This window comes from Rhododendron vialii, chromosome 6a (assembly GCF_030253575.1).
Source record: "Rhododendron vialii isolate Sample 1 chromosome 6a, ASM3025357v1".
NCBI classification, from domain to species: Eukaryota; Viridiplantae; Streptophyta; class Magnoliopsida; order Ericales; family Ericaceae; genus Rhododendron; species Rhododendron vialii.
In genome coordinates, this window is record NC_080562.1 from 4502707 (window position 1) to 4524172 (window position 21466).

The 21466-nt window shown below is 38.0% G+C and overlaps 2 protein-coding genes, 1 long non-coding RNA gene and 1 other non-coding gene across 4 annotated transcripts; 3 read left to right on the forward strand and 1 right to left on the reverse strand.

Moving 5' to 3' along the window:
• Positions 1-1177: 1177 nt before the first annotated feature.
• On the forward strand, positions 1178-5116 carry LOC131331072 (geranylgeranyl pyrophosphate synthase, chloroplastic-like). Its single transcript, XM_058364896.1, has 2 exons — positions 1178-1838; positions 4253-5116. The coding sequence occupies exons 1-2, from the start codon at positions 1305-1307 to the stop codon at positions 4832-4834; spliced, it is 1116 nt and encodes a 371-aa protein (XP_058220879.1). The 5' UTR covers positions 1178-1304; the 3' UTR covers positions 4835-5116.
• A 1919-nt stretch (positions 5117-7035) lies between these two features.
• TRNAD-GUC (transfer RNA aspartic acid (anticodon GUC)) lies at positions 7036-7107 on the forward strand. The gene has a single exon. It is a non-coding gene; the product is annotated as a tRNA-Asp (tRNA).
• Positions 7108-7181: 74 nt separating this feature from the next.
• On the forward strand, positions 7182-11074 carry LOC131331073 (uncharacterized). Its single transcript, XR_009201308.1, has 3 exons — positions 7182-7440; positions 10138-10213; positions 10403-11074. It is a non-coding gene; the product is annotated as an uncharacterized LOC131331073 (long non-coding RNA).
• A 2766-nt stretch (positions 11075-13840) lies between these two features.
• LOC131328286 (uncharacterized) lies at positions 13841-18768 on the reverse strand. Its single transcript, XM_058361251.1, has 6 exons — positions 18642-18768; positions 18132-18259; positions 15162-15719; positions 14854-15085; positions 14323-14770; positions 13841-14197 (listed from the first exon to the last, which is right to left on the reverse strand). The coding sequence occupies exons 1-6, from the start codon at positions 18766-18768 to the stop codon at positions 14131-14133; spliced, it is 1560 nt and encodes a 519-aa protein (XP_058217234.1). The 3' UTR covers positions 13841-14130.
• Positions 18769-21466: the final 2698 nt, after the last annotated feature.

Consider the following 21466-nt stretch of genomic DNA (forward strand, 5'->3'; position numbering starts at 1 on the left):
TGAAGGGCACTTAAAAGAAAAGGGGAGTGGAAATCAATTTTAAAAAACATTAAGTCTAGATACACTACATCCAACCACTACACCATCCACTACATATTTTGTAAAGCTCACATTGGGTCCCAAAAAAATACAAAAAAATATTCATAAATTTTAAAATAATATATTATGAGACCCTGTAAAAAATTAGCTCTAACAAATATCGGTAAGTATTATTTCTTTATTTGTAGGGGCGAAACTGTGCAGTTAAACAGTTTCGTCCCTACAAATCCAGAAATAATACTTACCGATATTCTTTGGAGCTAATTTTTTACAAGGTCCCATAAAATATTATTCTAAAATTTATGGACATTTTTCTATATTTTTTTGGGAGCCGGGGTGAGCTTCATAAAAAATGTAATAGATGGTGCAGTGAATAGATAGTAATGTATGTAGCATCTCTTTTTAAAAAAAAGAGTCTCAAGTAAAGAAAAAGGACCTTGGATTCCCCTTGTAGTACTCATTAAATAGTCGGTCGAAGTGGTTTATTTTCCAAGGTCTTGTTAAAAACATTTTAATTTTTTGAAATTTCTTGTCGACCGGATATGGTTTTAGAATGTTTTTTTTACTAAAAATAGTAAACGCTTATGCAATATTGAAATTTAGTTTTGTCAAAACAAATGCGTTTTAAATTTTCTATCATGTACCAATCGAACGAGAGTTACTGTTGTATTACACCGTATAGTGTAGCCAATTCAAACGTCAACATACAAATCCAGAAAAGGCAATATATGAATCTCTAATAATAAAGGATGACATGGAGGTCATGTTTGGCCTTTTGTACTTGTCAAATTTTAACTCTAAATCTGTATGTAATCGTCCCAAATTCAAACTTAAAATAAAGTATAAATAAAAGAATAAGACACCGTTCAAAAAAATTTGTTAAATTTCTGTGAATTGTTGATTCATCTTCTTGAGAAGAATAAAAAAAGTAAAATTATTTTTGTCTTTATCCAAAAAATTTGAATATGAATCATAATTTTATTTTATTTTTTTGAATTCTGACATCTAGACAAATCAGTGATCTGCATAAATTTGATGCAAAACTAACAAATATAGAAAAAAAGAAATTGAATACTGGGAAAAAAAAAAAAAAAAACAACAACTAAGGTCATTTCTGCAAGGCCAATCCCCATATAATGCAATCCAAAAGAGCCTTTGGTTTTGGATACTCTCATACTCACACAAGTTTTCCTTCGTTGTGTAAACAATCCCCCATCCATCTCTCTCTCTCTCTCTCTCTCTCTCTCTCTCTCTCTCTGTGGAAGATGAGATCCATGAATCTAGTGGATTCATGGGTTCATTCTCGTTCCATGTACAATGAACCATTCCGATTCAGATCTTTATTCGGCTTAACCCACAAACCCAACAGCAAGAAACCACCCAATTCCCCAGCCCACCCGTTTACCCTGAAACAAACCCGACTCATCTCTCCTCACGCCCCAATTTGCGCTGTCCTAACCAGAGAAGAAAAAGAGAGCCCGAATCAAGAAACCCAATTCGATTTCAAGGCCTACATGGTTAACAAGGCGGTTTCGGTCAACAAGGCCCTCGACGACGCCGTTTCTTTGAGGGACCCGCCGAAGATACACGAGGCCATGCGATACTCTCTGCTCGCCGGCGGCAAGAGGGTCCGGCCGATGCTCTGTATCGCCGCCTGCGAGCTCGTCGGCGGCGTCGAGTCGCAGGCAATGCCGGCGGCGTGCGCCGTGGAGATGATACACACGATGTCGTTGATTCACGATGACCTGCCTTGTATGGACAACGACGACCTACGCCGCGGCAAGCCCACCAATCATAAGGTCTACTCTCGTCTTTTTTTTGCCGTCTCTTGTACGATTAGGAATTTGATTACTTTTCGTAGTAATTTGATACACGAAGTAATTCAATTCCATTTTTTTTTATTAATTCAGGAATCATTTATTATGGACATTTACTAGAGTCCAACACTTTTTTTTATGTATTGTGAAGTCCTGTTTCGCCAAGGAAAATTCTATGCACCCCGAAAGAGTACCCAGAAACTACCCCAAATTTGAAAATCGATGGTCCAGATTGACTTCAAGTGAATCTAAACCATTGATTTTCAAATTCGGAATAATTTATGGGTACTCTTTCGGGGTACCTAGCACTCCTTACCCGCCAATGTTACTTATTTTCTATTTTATCAGATAAGTGATTCTTTTATAATACTTCATACATCATATTTAATTCAAAAAATAAGGGAAAAATGACGGCTAAGGACGTGTTTTGATAATTAATACTTATCAAGGACATTTTCAGTATTAACAAATGTTTTTAGCTTATCATTGAAGGGTATTAATTATCAAAAACATGTCTTAAACCGTCATTTTCCCAAAAACAAGTACTTATTTCAGAGTTAGAAATCAAGGATTCTCATGACGCGTTGAAGGAATTATATTTCTACTTAGTTTGGAAATGTGATTCATGATTCAATATATATCGGAACAACATTTCCATTCCATTCAGCTCTAAACCTTGGAATCATGGAAATATGGCATGAGATTCTCATTCCTCTTCAAAATTAATGTCATCCAAACTGTCTTTTTTTGAAACCTGGGAAAATAAAATAAAGGAGGGGGAAATTATTTCTCCTTGGTTTGAGAGGAAATAGGGAAAACATAATTAAACAAATAATCAAGCACAATAAATTTTCCTAGCATTTTTTCTTTTCCTTTCTTTTGTTTTCTCCAAGTTCCAAACAAGCCGTTAATTTAAAGGCATTCAATTGGTCGAGTACGCCCAAACTATTTAGATGCCCAGTTCTCTAAATATAATTATAAAAAAAGCGATGAACATTTTTTTACATTTCACAAGGTGGGGAGCACTGAGAAATTTTTGGGTGCCGGTAGGGTACCATGTGCGTGTATTCCGTCGGTGATCCGGACCGTTCTAGCGTATTTTGGACGGTCTGGATTTTAAAGAGAGAAAAAAGGAGAGAGAGAGAGTGATAAGGTGAGGGGAGATAGAAGAAATAAATCTAGACCATTGGATCACTACTAGAACGACCCGTATCGCCGACGGGTACCGCCACATGATACTTGCTCAGCATCCAAAAACTTCTCAGGAGCACTAGACTGGGGAAGGTTCCCTTTGGTATCTTCCTAGTATTGTAAAACGCTACTCTTAGTTACTCAATTTAAAAGTAGGTAAACAACAAGTTCTTGTATTTTTGTACTATATATTGTTCGAGTCCTGCTACACACACAACAGATCTGTGCACATAGATTTCATTGTGGGGCCCACCATGGGTTCCACACAAATCATTCGAGCCGTTTATTAAATGTAAAATATTTTTTCTAGGGTCACCGAAAAAAATAAGCTCAATCCGATACCTATAGGTATTTCATCCAATCATCTAACTTTCCATTCAGATTTTCGGATAATGAAAAGTTATATAGTTGGATCGAGTACCTATAGCTATCAGATTAAGCTTATTTTTTTCTGAGACCCTTAAAAAAATGTTTTACATTTAATGAACGGCTCAGATGATTTGTATGGGACCCGTGGTGGGTCCCATAACGAAATTTGTGCACACAGATCTGCTGTGTGTAGACTTTCTGATATTGTTCTTTGTGGCCACTGTGTTACAATATTAAAGCTAGTAAGAGCAAAACCAGAAACGACAGGGGCTTGGTTCCTTTAGGCTAGTTTCGGCTTTTTTTAGATTCTTTTCGGACTCACTTGGTGATCGAAATCGGACATTTGTAAAATTCGTCTTGAACATCATCACATTGAAAATTATGTTGGTTTTTTGCATTTCAAGGAGTATAGTTTGATTTTGTATTGACTGGCGATAGACTTGACTTTTGCATGATATTCTTGACGAGTTTCAAAAAGTGAAGGGTTTGTATAATTGAAGTGTGCTCGAAAAAAGTTCATAACCGGGGGTGGGGTGGCTGCCACTCCAGTTTCAAACAATTTTTTTTTTTTTTAATCAACCATATCTGAAGGGATTCCATCTTCAAACCAGAATGATGAATAATGTTCATGATCAATTTGTGCTCCTATTTTGGAGGATGGTGGTGCAACGTGCAGCCCAATAGACCAAATTGGTCTGTAACATTGTGAGACAATCTCTTACCGGCATGCCTGAAAATTATTCGAATCTCGTGAATTCTTCTGTGATTGTTTATTTATGTTTTTATATATTTGAATTGACCCAACGACTCATCTTGTTTCATTGCATAACAATTAGGTCTTCGGCGAGGACGTAGCGGTGCTAGCCGGCGACTCCCTCCTCGCATTCGCCTTTGAGTACGTTGCCACCGTGACAACCGGTGTCCCACAGTCCCGAATCCTTGCCGCAATTTTTGAACTGGCAAAATCAATCGGAGCCGAAGGCCTAGTAGCAGGGCAAGTGGTGGACATCACTTCCGCCGGAGTTTCTGATGTTGGACTAGACCAGCTCGAGTTCATCCACGTTCACAAGACCGCGGTGCTGCTGGAGGCGTCCGTTGTCCTCGGTGCCATATTGGGCGGCGGAAACAAAGAGGAAGTAGAAAAGTTGAGGAAGTTTGCTAGGTGTATCGGGTTGTTGTTTCAAGTGGTGGACGATATACTAGACGTGACAAAATCGTCTGCAGAACTCGGGAAGACGGCCGGGAAGGATTTGGTGGCGGAAAAGGCGACGTATCCGAAGCTGATGGGGCTAGAGAAGTCGAGGGAATTTGCAGAGAAGTTGAACGAGGAGGCTAAAGATCAGCTATCTGGGTTTGATTCGGGCAAGGCGGCTCCGTTGGTAGCTCTGGCAAATTACATTGCTTATAGGCAAAATTAACCACCACCCACATGGTACTTTTACCGAGAGTACGGTCACCGCTGGCTAATACCCTTCGCGACACCGTCGATGCAGGTTTTTGATCGGAGAGCCGGGGGCTTTGGTTGATACATTTTGTTGTAATATTTACAGTTATTCTTTTTAGAGATTAGATACATGGTGGGGTGAGAGCAGTGGGTTTTTAGATAGGGGCAGATGAATCTTTCACTTGCTCTGTTCTTGAATGTTATTGATTAAAAAATATCTTCACTAGTTGAATGCCAAAGTTCATATCGAATCAAAGAGTTCTTGTGGTTTTTGGTTCGGGCATTCCTTAGCATATGGTATTCCCGGTCGGTTGGTGGTGTTTGTAGCTCAATCGGAATAGACTCCATTTCAATTCACCTCACGGTATTCATCCTTCTTGTTCAAAGTTGTTCGCCACCCAATCTATTGTTGGCCGTGCGAGCACGACTGAATTGTTTTTTTATAGCTCAGGATCAGAAGAAGGTCAGGTGACTGTTAACAAGTCTGCTGGGTTGGACGCCGCCTAAGGTGGGGTGGGCCGAGATCTATACAGATGGGGCTGTCGCCATGGTCAAAACCGCTGCTGCAGGTGGTACGATCAGGGACGTAAATGGGACGTGCATGGTAGGTTTTCAACGGAAAGGTGGGCACTGCTCGGTCTCAGCAACAGAATCATGGGCGCTGCGAGATGGTTATTAACGAGGCATAGACCAGAATATCGTATGCGTCGAAGTGGAGGTGGACGCCAATCGAATTATCAAACCTCTGTATGAATGATCAAACCTCTTGAGCATACAGAAGCAAATTTTCGGCTCCCGTTGACCAACCAAATTTGTGATTGCAGGTACCTTTTGTTTGTCGTGCTTTCAGATGATGACAGTTAACCATGGTTAGAGCGAAGCAAACCAATGTGCATATATGACTCTACGGAAAGTCGTCGAACCCTATTTGCTTGTTAACATACTAATGTCGCTCCGACCTCCGCGGATGTATACAATATTGGCAAAAAGCCAAAAGCAAAAAACAAAGCCATCCCTCAAATAATAAGTATATAAACACACACTCACTCATAATAGAGGCGGGTCCTACACACTGGACACCTTACCTGTTTGAGCAAACTAGGCAACATTGTATTGGGCTTCATTCCACAGCCCAGTAGCCAGCCCACCTTGTCCAATTCTCGGTCCATTTGCAGTCCATCATAATTTCTCTCAATCCATTTGCATACTATTTTGTGGGAAAAATGATTTTCGCATTCCTTTTATTTAATATGGCACACAATTTTTCGTCTTTTAGTGAACCTTTTGTGTGCATATTTTCACTATAAGACAAGAAAAAGAGTGTCATAATAAAAAAGGGAGTGAGAAAATCATTCTCTCTTGTAGTAATTTGCGTATCTCTCGTCTTTAGTCATACATTTGCATGAGGCCCGTTCCGAAAACGGAAATGAGTACTTATTTTTTAAAAAGGCAATTTCAAGCTCAAAAATTATGTGTTTACGTAAATAATTTTCCTATCAATATGGATCTTGTTTGATAGATCTCATTGAGATCTTTTATACGGTAAAAAAAAATTGAAAAATAATTTTTCATTTATATTATATTTGAGTTTGAAAATGTGAAATAAGTACTTATTTTTTAAGAAAATATTCTGGAACGGAACCTAATTGTTATAATTAGTAAAAGGGGACGTGGGTTTGTGACAGGAGGACGCGGGAGACGGGGGAGTTACAATGTGCTGCTGGGCTGCAAATCTTTAGTGGTCGAAAAAGATCTTGGCCTTTGATTGAAGTGAATCCAAATCTAAGCCCTTGAATGTTGCGTGACAATTAATGTGAATCATTGATTTAGAGCACAACAATTCTAGACCATTAGATTTATATTAGGATTCAAAAATCACTCTTCCATAATATATAGATAATAATAATAATAATAATAATAATAACTATAATTGCACAATTTGAAGCACGGACATAATTTTGGACATGTCTCATTGTACGTGAGATGCAAGAATAAGCTATACCGTCATCATCATGATATATATGTCACTTGTTTACGAGCTATAGCTATAAAAAATAACATATATAGTAGAAATTTTAAAAAATTACTAAAAAGAATTTGAGTGAAAATATTGAGGTTGTTATCAATAGTCAATGTTAGTACTATTAACTTTCTTTGTGAAACAATAGCACCGAAGTCGTTGTAGTATAGTGGTAAGTATTCCCGCCTGTCACGCGGGTGACCCGGGTTCGATCCCCGGCAACGGCGGTTTTTTTGTTTTCCTCCATAACAAAAGCAGACCTCTCTCTCTTTCTCTCTCTTGTTTGTTTTGCAGATGGGTGGACTAATTGTTCCACTAAAGAAATTACTGTACTGAATCGATGAACTGGGGACTTCGATCTTCTTCTACCCATTCTAGCACGAACACAATTAGTGTTCGGAGAAATGCCCAACTGAATGGTAATGGCAAAATGGGCAACAGTGAGGCAGTGAATATGTTGCAAATCACTTTAAACAGTATCTCAAACAGCGAAGAGTGTTAAAGCACTTGGATTGGATGCTAGTCCCATTTCTGAAACCCACTTCGAAAACTTTCACACCGTTGGTTCTCTTCTATCGATTACGGATCTTTTTGCATTGGTATATTTTTCCTCATTTCTTGAATTGGAATCTCTCTGTTTCTATTGCTTCTTTTTTTTTTTTTCGCTTAAACACAAACCTAGAATTCCCACACCATATTTTACTGTAACATCTAATAGCTGTGCATTTTCTATTTCTTTGTCTTTCCTCAAATATTAAATGTAGTGTGCATAGGATGTTTGTAGAAATGTCTCTTTGATACCGAATCCTATGGGCTCAGTTGGTTTCCCCCATACTCTTAGTTTCAAAATGTGCCCTCCACCTTTGAATTTTTTTAATGCTGTCGCTTGGAAACGTCTCAATTTGAAGTTACAACCGCTAAGGGAGTTATGAAAATCTCTCTTTGGCTACATGTGATTATTTTTGTGATTGATCTAGATAAGTCAAAATAATTCCCTATTTCGTGATATCTACATAGGCCAAAGTTTCATGTATACACCAATCTATTATTTGAAAAGAATTGCAATTTTCATTTTCACTTGCCAAGAAAATGTAAAACAAGCATTAGATGGTGTGATAAGACAAAGAAGTTTTTCAGGATAGGAATAATAGTTCTATCAAAAATGATAGAGGTACAGAAATTTTGGGACCGAATCCGGACCGACGGCCGCCGGCGAGCCATCTCCGGCCACCGGACGGCCGATCCGAGCCGTCCAAAAATTCTAAAAAAAAAAACCGAGGGGCCCAACGCGGGAATCAACGTCATCCGAGGTGTGTAGGGTGCTTGATCGGAGCACCCCTTTTCGTATGTGTATATGTATATCCGGTGGCCGGAGATGGCTCGCCGGCGGCCGTCGGTCCGGATTCGGTCCCAAAATTTCTGTACCTCTATCATTTTTGATAGTACTGTATAGTCACCTAGCTGTATGTGAAGATAAAATGGAAAACCTTGGATATTTCAATAAAGATAACAATATGCATCCGTTGGGATTACTTTATTCTAATAATCGTATCCAAAAAATAAATAATGCTTCCTGCAAACCCATAGAACTAGAGTAACTTATTTGGCGGTCAATAAAAATGAAGTCAAGTCACTTCTGATATTCTCTGTTATGAAGACTATCTTTCGTCCTTTCAGTTTCACAGAATATATGGTCGTATGAAAGAGATTTTCCATTTTGCAGGAAGACCTTAGACTTGGTAAACAGTGATTCTATAATGAAACTTCTTGAAAACTTCAATGTCTGGATTAGTGTATGTTTGACTTGAGTTGATATGTGATTCATTGACTAGATAGATGGATATGAAAGAAAGATGATGGTAGCAAAAAGAAAAAAAGAGATGTAGGAATGTGATGAAGAACCTAATACGGAGTATATAACAGTGCATTAGTTGCATATAAACTGTCCTTGAATCATGGAATTGTGGGAGGAAAAAGCAACGATAAATGAAACGCTAAGAGAATAATTCTTTGGTTGTACTATCTATGCCATTACTCTCATTATGTCTTTCCGTCAAGCTATGATTTAAACACATCCTAAAGCTCAGGATGCCACTTTTCTTATTTAGATGTCAATAGCAGTTTTAAGGGTAAAGCTCTAATATTTTCTATTTTTTGTCCAATTGTTCTGACAAAGTCGTGCATACGCAAGAAGAAGTTTTGATGTAAAATTCAACGTATCTCAAATAAATTTTTGTTTTGCAGTGTGGTGCAGCACTTTCTCCGGTTGAACCTTCTTAGATGGTGGCTCGGTTGGTGTATCTTGAGCGTGGCATGGACATGCACACTTAGCACCCGCGTTAGTGCCAAGCTCGGATCGTGGGGAGTCCGGGATAGGCACTCCGACAATCAAGTCAGAAAAAGGGACATGAAGCTTTTAGGATGTGTTTAGGGTTTTTGGGAGAGAATGCATTACCTTATTCTGAAGGTAAAGTAAAGTACTCCTTTTATAGGTGCAAAGGTAACTTGGAGCCCAACCCACGCGTACACACCATGTGCTCGGTGATTGGTGCCCACTTGGTTCACTAAGTTAGGCCTGCAGTCAAAAGCCTGTCATGAGGTCTGCACTCCGTTCGTTCACTAGGGGGAACGGTGTCACACCACCTTCCAACCACCTGTTGGATTCACACCATCATGCCACCTGCCACACCTACCCGACTTCCTCTCCAAGTTAGGGAGCAGGGGTGGCTCGGTGGATGGTGGTTCTGCCGATCGAGATAGCTAGGCTACATTTGGGCTTCTCTCGTGTTACTGATTGATCCGGTGGAATGTCACCGAACAGACAAATACATCCAAGAAAGGCTAACCCACGCCTTGGTCCCTGGTTCCTACCTCTGCCAGGGGTGATTGGTCCGGCGAAGGTACAACGCCGGTCTGTCCAACCCTTGTGACCACGGGTTTAATTGGTCCTTAGCGTGACGTGTCCATCCCCTAGGCCACTTCGCCAAGCCATGCCCCCCCCACATGCAGTGGTGCCAAAGATATTGCCGTGTTCAACTACGCACACTTAACCGGTCAGCCATTCAAGGAATTGATCAGCCAAGACACGGAGACTAAACCCAGAAACGTACAAATTCTTTGACAAAGTTGAGAAGCACTTCGGCATCCGCATAGACCATGTTTCCTCACGTTTTTCATGCTTCTTTTTTGTTCTTCGGTATTATGTTTTATCTGCTTAGTGTGAAAGTTTAAACCCTCATTTCCCTAATTTTTTTCAGGTACAGCCTCTCCAAGAAAGTGACATTAGGGTCATGATTCGTGATGAGAGAGATATCAACATCCCAAATTTGAGAGGTATTTCTTATCTTCTGTCCTTGCCAACTTTGTAATTTTTTCCTAATACACATTCTTTCTAAAAAGGAACAAGGATGGAAGTAATGGCTCGGGAAAAGCAGAGGGCAAGCTCTATATAGTCTTGCACATTTGTCATACATGCTTATTCTCATATCTATATTCTAATTTGGTGTTCTCTTACGTAACTAGGTCATTGCGCATATGCTCGGAGTTGGTATGTAAAAGTTGATCCAAGGACGTGTATGAGGATGTTTGGAGAAGATCAGTAGATCACGTTAGTTGTTTTTGTGGATTGACTTTTTCAGGGGAGACTATTTGTGTTTTCTTTTTCTATTTTGTTTCTTTTTGTGAATATGACAAAATTTCCCGTGTTTTCTTTATATATCCTCAAGCACACAATTTGTCTCTGTTTTCTGCATCTACGTATTTTTTTCTAGCATTCCATATTTGTATTTGGGTGTTTGATGCAGATGATGTATTTGTGTCGGAAGCACCAACAACACTCGATTATATTCAGGACAGCTCGTTGCCTCTCCTCAGTCAATCTCAGGTACTACAAATGAAACATAGCAGCCAAATCATGGCGCCATTCTATTGATATCTTTGTTTAAAAAAGAAGGTTAGGCTGCTGTAGTAAAAGCCCTAAAGAAGTGTATGTTGGTGATAACACATGTGGCTTCTGATAAAGGGGAGTGTACACAGTTTAGATCGAGTTAATGAAATTCTTGCATTGTGGTATCAAGGTTTTTTGTACTCAATAGCTCAGTTGTTTTGGAAATGTGGGCATTTCGTTTTAAAAAGCAAAAATTTAGTTGCTTTGCATTCTATAGCCTGGTGAATATATGTTCTTGTACAACTCTTCATATGTTAATCCTACAACTAATCACCAAAATACATCAATTCCTCGGTTAGGTTCCATGTGATTTGCTGAACGACTTGGAAGTTTTTTTTATGCAAGGGTTTGACCGGAAGTCTCTTTGATGCTATCCCAGTATCCCTGAATGCAATTAATGGAATTAGACAAGTTTGGTGACATTTGTGGTGTTAGACTACTTTACGAACTCGGTTAGATGGACCATATTGAGGCTTATTCTTAAAACATAAACTTTCGACAATTAGATTTTGTTTAGGGAGAAGGGAAAAGTTTTCATTTATCGCTTAATCGCTATTTGTAATGCTCGTCTTACATGGGGTGGGATCTACACATATACGGGATTCACCACATGTCGGATGGTGTTATAAACAACCGTTATATCCATTGTTTTTTTTTTTCTTCGAAATATTGGGATTTTGTAGTTTATTTTGACTTAGTAATGCTTTGTGATTTGAATAGCAGCTTTGAAACGATTTTGATTCCATAAGTGTTGCTTTTTAATAAGTGCTTTCAGGCACAAGCACAATCGCTAGAGATTCGAAAATTGTTTGTTCTTTAATTGTTGATTCAAGTTACACAAGTCAATGGATATAGTTGGGTTATTGTTTTCTGCATAGCTGCATTTGTTGGGCAGGGATTGATATATTGCATGTGAGTCCGGTGTTTATTTACATGTGCCAATCGTTCGAGCCGTGCTTGAAGGCACGGGCATGCACTAGTTACTATATATAAATATACATTTCGCTAATGTATCTCTTTATCGGTTTCTTTTCTTTAGGAAACTCTTAGGATTTAAGCACATGCAACAACAGAACTAAGAGCATCAGCAGTGGAATAAGCATGTGAATAATCAAAACATGCCACATCAGATTTTGATTATCTATTTAGAGGTTGCTAGAGTTAGCAATGTCAAATCCTACATTGGTTATTTTTTGCCCATAATCAAAACCAATGGGCCCTCCAAACTTGTTCACTTCATTTCACACATATTTTATGAAAAAGTGGTTTTTGAAGAGAAAAAAACAGTTTATGTTAGAAACAGTTAAAAAAAAAATTCGAAACAAAAAACAGTTTTTCAAAAAACACACTTTGTTCACTTAAAAACTATAAATACAATTTTGAGAAATTTTGAAAGAATTATATTTACACAAATAGTTTTGAAATTTTAAAAACTATAAATACAGTTTTTTAAAAATATATTTTGTGTAAAAAACAGTTTTATATAAAAGAGTTTTGAAATTTCAAAAACAAATTTTTGAAAAACACACTTTATTTACTTATAGTTATTTAAAGTTTTTGAAAAAAATTGTTTTTTGTAAAAAAAATGTTTCTGAAAAAAACAGAAAAAAAATATGAAAATTACAGTTTTTTAAAATTATTTTTTGAAAACATTGTTGAGAGTGAGAGATCTGAAAATTACAATTTTTTAAAACATTGTTGAGAGAGAGAGAGAGAGAGAGAGAGAGAGAGAGTAGATTTTTTTGTAATGTTGGTGTATTTGATTGAGAGATAAAATTTAGTTATTGACAGAATATTGTTAGCTTTGATTGTTGAAGAGCCAAAATTTGATGAGTTGTTAAGAGGTTGCTAGGTTTGGTTATTTCAATGTGAGCACTTTCTTGATCAAACATTGCTAACTTTAACAATTTTTTGTTTTGCTTATTCCACTGTGGATTCTCTAAGAATGAGCCGAAATTATTCAGAAAATATATAGGCGAGTAAGAAAATTTTTATTCATTGCATGCCAAAAGCTAACCATTTTTTCTACATTTACCTCATCCCCACAAATTATATTTTTATGTCCTCTAACATATATTCATTAAGTTTGTCGTTGTAATTGAAGCCCCAACTACTTTGGTTAGACAAAATAAATATGATTTGGCGAAATACATGTATAACATAAAGAGTGGATTTGATACTTAATTTGATAGAAAGAAACCTTTGAGGGTGTATAAGAAACAATAAACATGATCTGACTTTTTCTTTAAAAACATGTAGGCTATGTTCGTTTGTTGGTTTTGACAAAAAATTTTGAAATATTTTCAGAAACTTGACTTTGAACTTCTCTCAAAAAATTTGTTCGTTTCAAAATTCTGGAGCAATTATAAAACTAAATTTCTGAGATGCTGTTTGGTTGATTTTTTTTAATTTTTCAAAAGTTGTTTATATTTTTTATTTTTTGCAAAAATTTCGGCTAAAAGCCATTGCATTAAAATTAAAAAGGGGAAAAAAAAGAGTACTCGGCACAATCAAATTCAAAAGGGGAAAAAAAATATGACAATAAAAATAACAGTACATTTTTTTTTTTTGGAAACAACAGCAAGAACATTGACCAAAGTGGCTACATTGACCAAAGTTGTAACCATCTTGACAGAATAATTAACTTGACAGCATACCATTTTGATAGAAAACAATAGCAAGAACAGTAGCAGCAGAAGTAGCAGCATGTGCATAAAAGGTAGCAAAAACAGTAACAATTTCGAAGTAACAGCAGCTGCTTGATGCCTGCCCGAAGTAGCAGCAGAAAACTGCAGAAAACTGCATAATAAGGCAGCAAAACAGCAGCAAAACATCTTGACATAATCTGCTCGAGGTATCTACAAGCAATCTAGCATTAGTAATCAGCAAAAACCCCTACTGGATTGTCTTAAGCAGAGGACCTGTATATGATCTTGGCATCCCACATCCGAATGCCCAAATATCAAATAAGATCAGGTACATATTCATTGCATAAAGAAAGCAAATCAATTCCATAGTCCCAACGATTCAACATAAGCAAAATCAAATCCTGGTTTTAAAGCTATTACAATATTACTATAACAGAACCATTCATAAACACTAAACACCAGCAAATATTAGTACCATTACATACCCCGAACGAAAGTGTCTTCGAAAAAACAAATATGACAACCTACTAAATTAGAAATGCCATTACTGCTCCAGGTGAGAAACAAATGCACTTATTTGAACCACCACGACCATCCATGTTGGATTGAACATTTAAGAGCAAAGGGATTGATGCTCCACATACACCTTCCATGCATCATAGGACCTTGTTCCATGGACTTTTCCAACAAAAACAACATAATAGGAACTTTTTCCAGCCATGCCTAGAAAAAAATTATTTTGTTAACATTAATTCTTAACCTTAATAAGGCAGAACTGAAAAACAAAAAAGGAGGGCAAAGGGGGTTAATTAAGAGCAAAAAGATAGATATCTAGCATACTAACCTACCAATTGTGTGCATTCCATAATTGAGTCGCAATTTCATCACGCCTATTGGCCATTTGCTGTAAACCGCCACGGGACATGTTTACGACTTCAATATCTCCACCATCCTCTTCCTCATCGTCATCATCATCCGAAGAATCAAAATACAAGTCTCTTTGACGCTGGATTATGATCCAGTTGTGAACAACACAACAAGCTGTAACAATTGAAGGTTGCCTCACTGGCTTGTACGAGGGCATACTTTTAAGGATCGGGAATCGTCTCTTCAATACCCCAAAACATCTTTCAATAACATTTCTCAACGACGAGTGTCTATGATTGAATAACTCCCTATGGGAGTTGTAGACAGGATTGGGACCATTGTATTGATTCAAATGATACCTTTCGCCACGATATGGAGCTAGGTACCCAGGCATGTTGGTGTATCCAGAATCCACCACATAATATTTGTCTAAACGTAAGTAAATTTAGTGAGACATACATGCGCGTACAATAATCTACTATAACAAAATAACATGAAAGTGTAGTACTTACTGATCGGTGGGTGCGGAAAGTTAAGATTAGGATTTGTAACCGCAGCTAAGAACACCCGTGAATCATGGGCACTACCTTCCCAACCAGGATAAACAAATGTGAATTTCATGTCAAATGAACATGCTGCCATCACATTTTGAGTTTTGGTAGCCTTCCTTCCACGATATGCTGTTTCTTGTGTGGTAGGCACCCAAGCTTCGATGTGTGTCCCATCTATGGCACCGATACAGTCCTGTAACAGTTGACATAATTACAAAGATGTCGTATAGGAATACATGTATTTAACTACTATTGGACTGTACAATTACCTTAAACCACGGATAGAATCTTTGATCATTGATAATTTCAGGAGGGGTAACATTCAAATCAGGCGGTGGAATTATGAATGGAGCTAACGTACAAAGGGCACGCCTCATGTACTTGAAGTGTCGGCATATGGTGTCTGTGGAATGTTGGAAACGATCTGCAACAGTTCTATGCCTTCCGCTTTGCCCACAAATGTATAAGAATATGGCCAATGACTCTTCCACAGATAAATGCATATGATCCCATTTAAGGTTGCCTCTAAGTACCAACTCAGCAACCAATGACCTAAACGTTGGGGCATCTACACGCAAGACATCTTGTATGGTATCTTGATGCCCATTCAATAAATGTGTTACATATTCTTGCCCAGTGAAGGGGGCATTGCGTTGTGGTTGCCTTTCGTCGTCCGAAGACGAAAGCATGTCCATTATCATCATGTCATCACCATCACTACTACTACTTCCCTGCTCGTATTGGTATTGCCATGATGCACCATGTGATGACGACATACCAGTGGATTCTTTACGAGTACAACCTAAGTTTTCCAACAAAACTGCAGGCTAAAAACAGGACCACAAAAACTTTCCTGATCAAGAATCAAAACTGAAACATGTTTCCAAAAAATGAAACTTAAGTATAACATCAGGTGAAAGACTTTTTATGAAGGCTTACAAGAATATAAAATGGTAAATGGAAAAAATTTCTATCATCTGTCACATATTTCACTATGGTAGAATACATGTATATACTTATGAAAGCAGCCTTGACCCTGAAATCATACATTATTCCATCTCCAATCAAATTAGGAGACTTGGGACTGCCTTAACCACCATGCTTTTTCTCTCTTGATTATTCTTTTTCTCTCTTGACGATAAAAAAATCATAGCAGCCCAGTCAAGATATCCTTCCTATTGTAACTCATACACTCACATGGGCCAGCATACAGATTAAAAAAATTTATTTTTTGATAAGCATCAGATGGGTCAGAGCAATGTCTGCACCTATCAGTATTCAACACTTGAAATACTGAGCTTATAATTATGCAACTGAAATTTAATATGTAGTTTCTCTTACTTGGTGAGTCATGTGAGCCATTTAACTACATCAGGTGAATTCAAAGTCTATAGCTAAGTTTCTTTGATAATGCACATTTTAATCAAGTTTGGACAATGGACAAAAACTGAAACTAATACAATGCTAATTATTTGCCTCTCTCAGGATTTTACAAATATGACAAGGGATATCCATTTTTCACACAAAAAAGAAGCATTCAACACACAAGTACTAGTAGAGCATTAATAACCAACTGGAATTCATCAATTCATACAAAGAAGAAATGACAAAATCACCATGCTATTGGCATTTTCCTACAACAAGAAAGCGACTGACCTAACCACTTCTTTGAATGAAAAGGGACTAACATAGTTTGTGGCATCCTTCTTACTACCTAAAACATAAAAACTGGATAATAGCACAAACAAAAAGGCAAACATACGAATCCTACAACAGACGACGTCCAACTAAAACTTAAAATAACAACCAACAGAAACTTCAACCTACAACAAACTTCCAACTGGTACACAAGACTTCCAACTGCCTAGTTAAGCAACAACCACTACTCAAGGGTTTCGACCCAAAAGCGCCTCATGTCGGGATCCAATTGAACAAATGATTTCCTAAGTTGTAGGTTCTCGGCAAGCCTGTTGAAAGCCTTAAGAAACTGAGTTGGTTCGACAAACGGCTTGAATGAGTTTAGTATCTCAATGGCCGAAGGTTCGGACTTTGGATCAACTTGTTCAGTGTTTTGGATCTTAACAGTTTGGTACCACTCTCCTTTAGCTTTCTGACAGAATGCTATTTGCTCATATGCATGCTCCTTCCTAACCATCTTGCTAGGATGACTCCTACCACAACTTTGCCCATCATCTGACTTTCTTTTGCCCTTAGAACCTGAAGAGGTATCACCTTGCAGCCCTTTCCCTTTCCTCATCCTATGCATGAGTGCCTCCATCTCATCCTCATCATCCGTCGTTATGGGTCCTACAGTTGAATCTGGCGCATATGCTCCAGTCGCCATAGTGTTGCCCAACAATTCAGCAAGAAGGTCATAATGTTCAAGTCCTTTGGTACGGAAAGGCTTAGCATCAGGGTGTGCCTATAAGTTGAGAAATCAAAAGGGCCTAAAGTTAAAAAACAGATTGTAGAATTTGAAAATTTGTTGTTGATTGGGTTGCCTAATGTGAAGGTACCTGAACGTAAAGTTGCCAATCAGTGTCTGACATTGTGACTGTTCCAGTAGCCTCATCCCATCCTAGCCCTGTTTGCTTGACTTTTAGTGCCACAAATGCCTTATATGCCTTCTTCAAACGCGCAAATTTGCCCTGCAATTTTTTCGTAGTATATCCCCTCCTCCTCAACCTCACTGTCATCTCTCCCTCAATGGATGTCCACTGCCTAGCTGTAAAGTTTCTATCTTTCTTGCTACTAGTTTGTCCCTCTTTCTTCACCTCATCAAGCATTATATTTATGAAAGTCTCCACAGTGGAGTACCCCCACATCCCAATATCCGACAAATCATCAGCCATTCTACCCTAGTTCAAGCAACAAAAGGGTATACAGAACATGACACATTAGTTACCACTAAGATTCTCTATAGTCTAGTTTGAAGCCAAATAGAAAAAAGTCTCCCCTACTACTGTTTTGCCACACAGTAATGAAAGAGAGCAATAAAAATAGTGTTGACTTCTTTTTAAAAAAGGTGGAGGTCCATTTTGATTTTAGCGGATCCAAAACTAATAACATATTCCACATATCACTTTAACCTTGGCTTGACCTTAAACCTTAACATAGATGACATAGATAATTTCCAATAATGTAAAAAGCAAAAAAAAAAAAAAAAAAAAGCACACAACAGACACTTATTCCGGGTTAACAAGTAAGAGTCATCTAGTTAACAAGTAAGAGTCATATACCACTGGTATGCTATTCTCGCCGGTGCACGACTGTTCTGAAGGGAAGGGAGAAGATGAATGCTTCTTCTTCTTGACTGAAACCTGACTTGGAACTTGTCTTGGAGGCGTCTTTGGAGAAAAAATTTGGGCTACATAGAAACAAGCAAAGGCATTAAAGTTAGAAATTGGTTAGAGTTTTCACGTCTGTTTAGAAGGTGGTTAGTGATTAGTTAATGGTGTTGTGGTGATTAGTCAGTTATGAGTTTGGCCGTTTGACCCAAAAAAAAAAAAAACAACAACTGAGTTTGGTGTATTTTCATATATAGCTTGTAATCGGATCTGGAACAGATCAAGGAAAATAGAATACGAAACTCAAGATTCTTTCTCTCTCTGAATTGATTGATTCTTGAATGTTAGGGTTTTTCAATATCAGAAGAAATTATTCATAGTTTCAAATCAGAAAACACTTTTACAAATTGTTCAAGTTTATAAATTAAAATCAAACTACCACATGCATTGTCAATTGAATACCTCTAGCTTTTCGAATTTTTGTCTGTCGAATAACCCATCTTCCGCACCTCACAACGTTTGCCCCAACCTTTTCCGTGGTGTTCTTCTTCGATCGCTTATGGCTTTTACCAGCACGGATTGGGGCCATTTTATAGAGAAAGGGGCTTGTTTGCTTGAAGATAAAGAAGACCTGGTATAGGTATGAGATTTGAAAATCTACTTGAATGATGGGTGTGACTAATCGTATAGAGAGCTTTGTGCAGAGAGAAGACAAGGTTGAGATCTGTGCGAGTGGTTGAGTGTTAAAGAGATGGCTTCTTCGGCACAGTTACAGACGAGTAAAAGTCGGTGGGTGAGAGAGAGAGAGAGAGGCGTGAGATTCGGTCTGCATCCTCTGCAGAAATTGAAGAGAAAAGAGGTTGAATATAGGGTTTGGTTGCTGTAAGATTTCAAAACGGGTGGAAGATAGGGTTTACAGTCGGTGCGTCTAATCGTATATTAAAGGCGAGAGAGGAGAAAATGTTTGAGTGTGGTTCCGAGATTTATCCATCATGAAACCGGGTTTTGAATTTGGGACCGAATACGGGTTATGGGCTTTTTACCCGAAACCCGATTTAAAAAGCCCAAAACGAACTCAGCCGTAAAGATGAAGGATTATGATGTAACGGCATAGGGCCGGCCGGGTCCCAAAATAAATCGAAAATGATATTGGTACTGACGGGGTCGGTACCAAAATCGTAGGGACGGCTGCGCCAGGCCATCTCCGGCCACCGAACGATCGATCCGAGCCGTCCAAAAATTCTACAAAAAAAAATGAGGAGGCCCGCGTGAAAATCAACGGCATCCGAGGTGTGTAGGGTGCTTGATCCGAGCACCCTTTTTTCAGATCAAGCAACCTACACACATTGGATGCCGTTGATTCCCGCTTGCCCCCCCCCCCCCCCCCCCCCCCCCCCCCCCCCGCCCTCGTTTTTTTGTTTTAAAATTTTTGGACGGCTCGGATCGGCCGTCCGGTAGCCGGAGATGGGACGCGATCGTCCATACGATTTCGATATCCATCCCGTCGGTACCAATAGTGGTACTCAAAATAAATAGGTACTAAAATGCAACCTAGACTTGTCTCCATGCTAACGTATGAGAAACCGGGATCACTTTTTGAAAGCATGTGGCTTTTCTAATTTTTTATGAGTATCATGTTGCGTCCACATGCCTTTTCTAATGGATCCATTAAAAATCTCTCTCATCAGCAGCCTTGAAGTGAATTGAACTTTAAAGCAGGGCAAGAATGTAATTTCACATACTAATTTATCTAGGTGAATGTTGAATAGAGAGAAACATAATAGATCCTTTAAACACACACACACAATATCTCAAACTCTCGATGTAGGAGCTAGTCCAACTGACGCAGGCCTAAAAACCTCGCCACTAAAGAGTGGTACCACAACAAAGAGCCCAATGGGTCTACACCATATGTCAAGCACGCAAACCACAATGGGTAGGCAAGACTTGGTTGCTTTGAAGTGAATTGCAATAATTTTGTGGTACTAACCACCCCGGCACTGATGGTGCATAGATCGGTCAAAAACCCATTTTAAGGTCTCACAAAAATGATCAAAATAGGTCAATAAATTTAAACTAAGTTTTTATTTTTATTTTTAAAAAAAAATCAGCTCAATCAAATAATTAAAAGTACTTAATCCAATGTATCAAATTGTTAGGAGTAATTCAAAATGTAGGATCATGAATTCTAAATGGAAACTGAAAAACTATATCAGTTATACGATTGAATTGAATTTTCATAAATTTACTCAAAAGTTTTTTGGAAATTAATGAACAATTTGGATGATTTTTGTAACACTCGGAACGTCGGTGCAAACCCCGTCGGTATCGATAATGAGATCCAGGGGTGTTATAGTGCACCACTCACACTACATGTATAGTATGACGAATCCGGCCGTCCTTTCCGACGATGGACGGCTCTAATTTTAATCCGAATAATGAACGGCTCAAACCTGTAGAAGCTCATATTAAATCCGAACCGTTCATAATGAGATGGACGGCTGAATCGCTAGGGCGCTAGAGCGTTTCACATTCTCGGCTCCGTTCAGTTGTTAGGAAAGTGTAGGAAAGGATGGGAAAATCAACTTTCTCATAATTTTTGTAGTGTTTAGTTGCCAGAAAAGTAGTGAGAAAAATGTTCTTAAGTTTTTCTACAAGATTTACTTTCTTGCAAAAGTGATTCGACCAAAAGCATAGGATTTTGCGGGAAATTTTTTTGCATTGTGGGGCCAAAATAATTGGAGGGCAAGAAAAAAAAACGAATGACTCCAATACTAAAAAAAATACGAATTAGGTTTTTAGAAAGGCACATTGAAATTTACGTGAGTAATAACAATTTCGACTACTGTAATGCTTTCTAAGATAATTGTTGTAGAAAAAATTAGTAATTGATTTTTTTTTGGAAGTATTTATTTATCTTGTCATTAATCTTCAGTTTTGTTTTGTACTTACTAATCATCAGTTTATCAATGAGTTTTTGTATCGGCAACTAATCAAACATAGTTATTTAACATTTGTTTATTTAGTTATCATCTACTTATTTTTAAGCTTCATGTTAAGGCTTTGCATTAGATAAAATACATTTTTTGGTATGTATTAGTGCTCAAAGTTACTTTTAGCCATGGGAAATAAAAAAGTTTCTCATAAGTGTTTTTTTTCGACAAATGAACCACTAAACTTTAGTTTTCCTGCAAAGAAATTTTGTCAAATGAACACTCACAGGAAAATAGATTTCTTTTTCTTTTACTTTACTTTACTTGACTTTTTCTGAGAATAACTTTTCTATA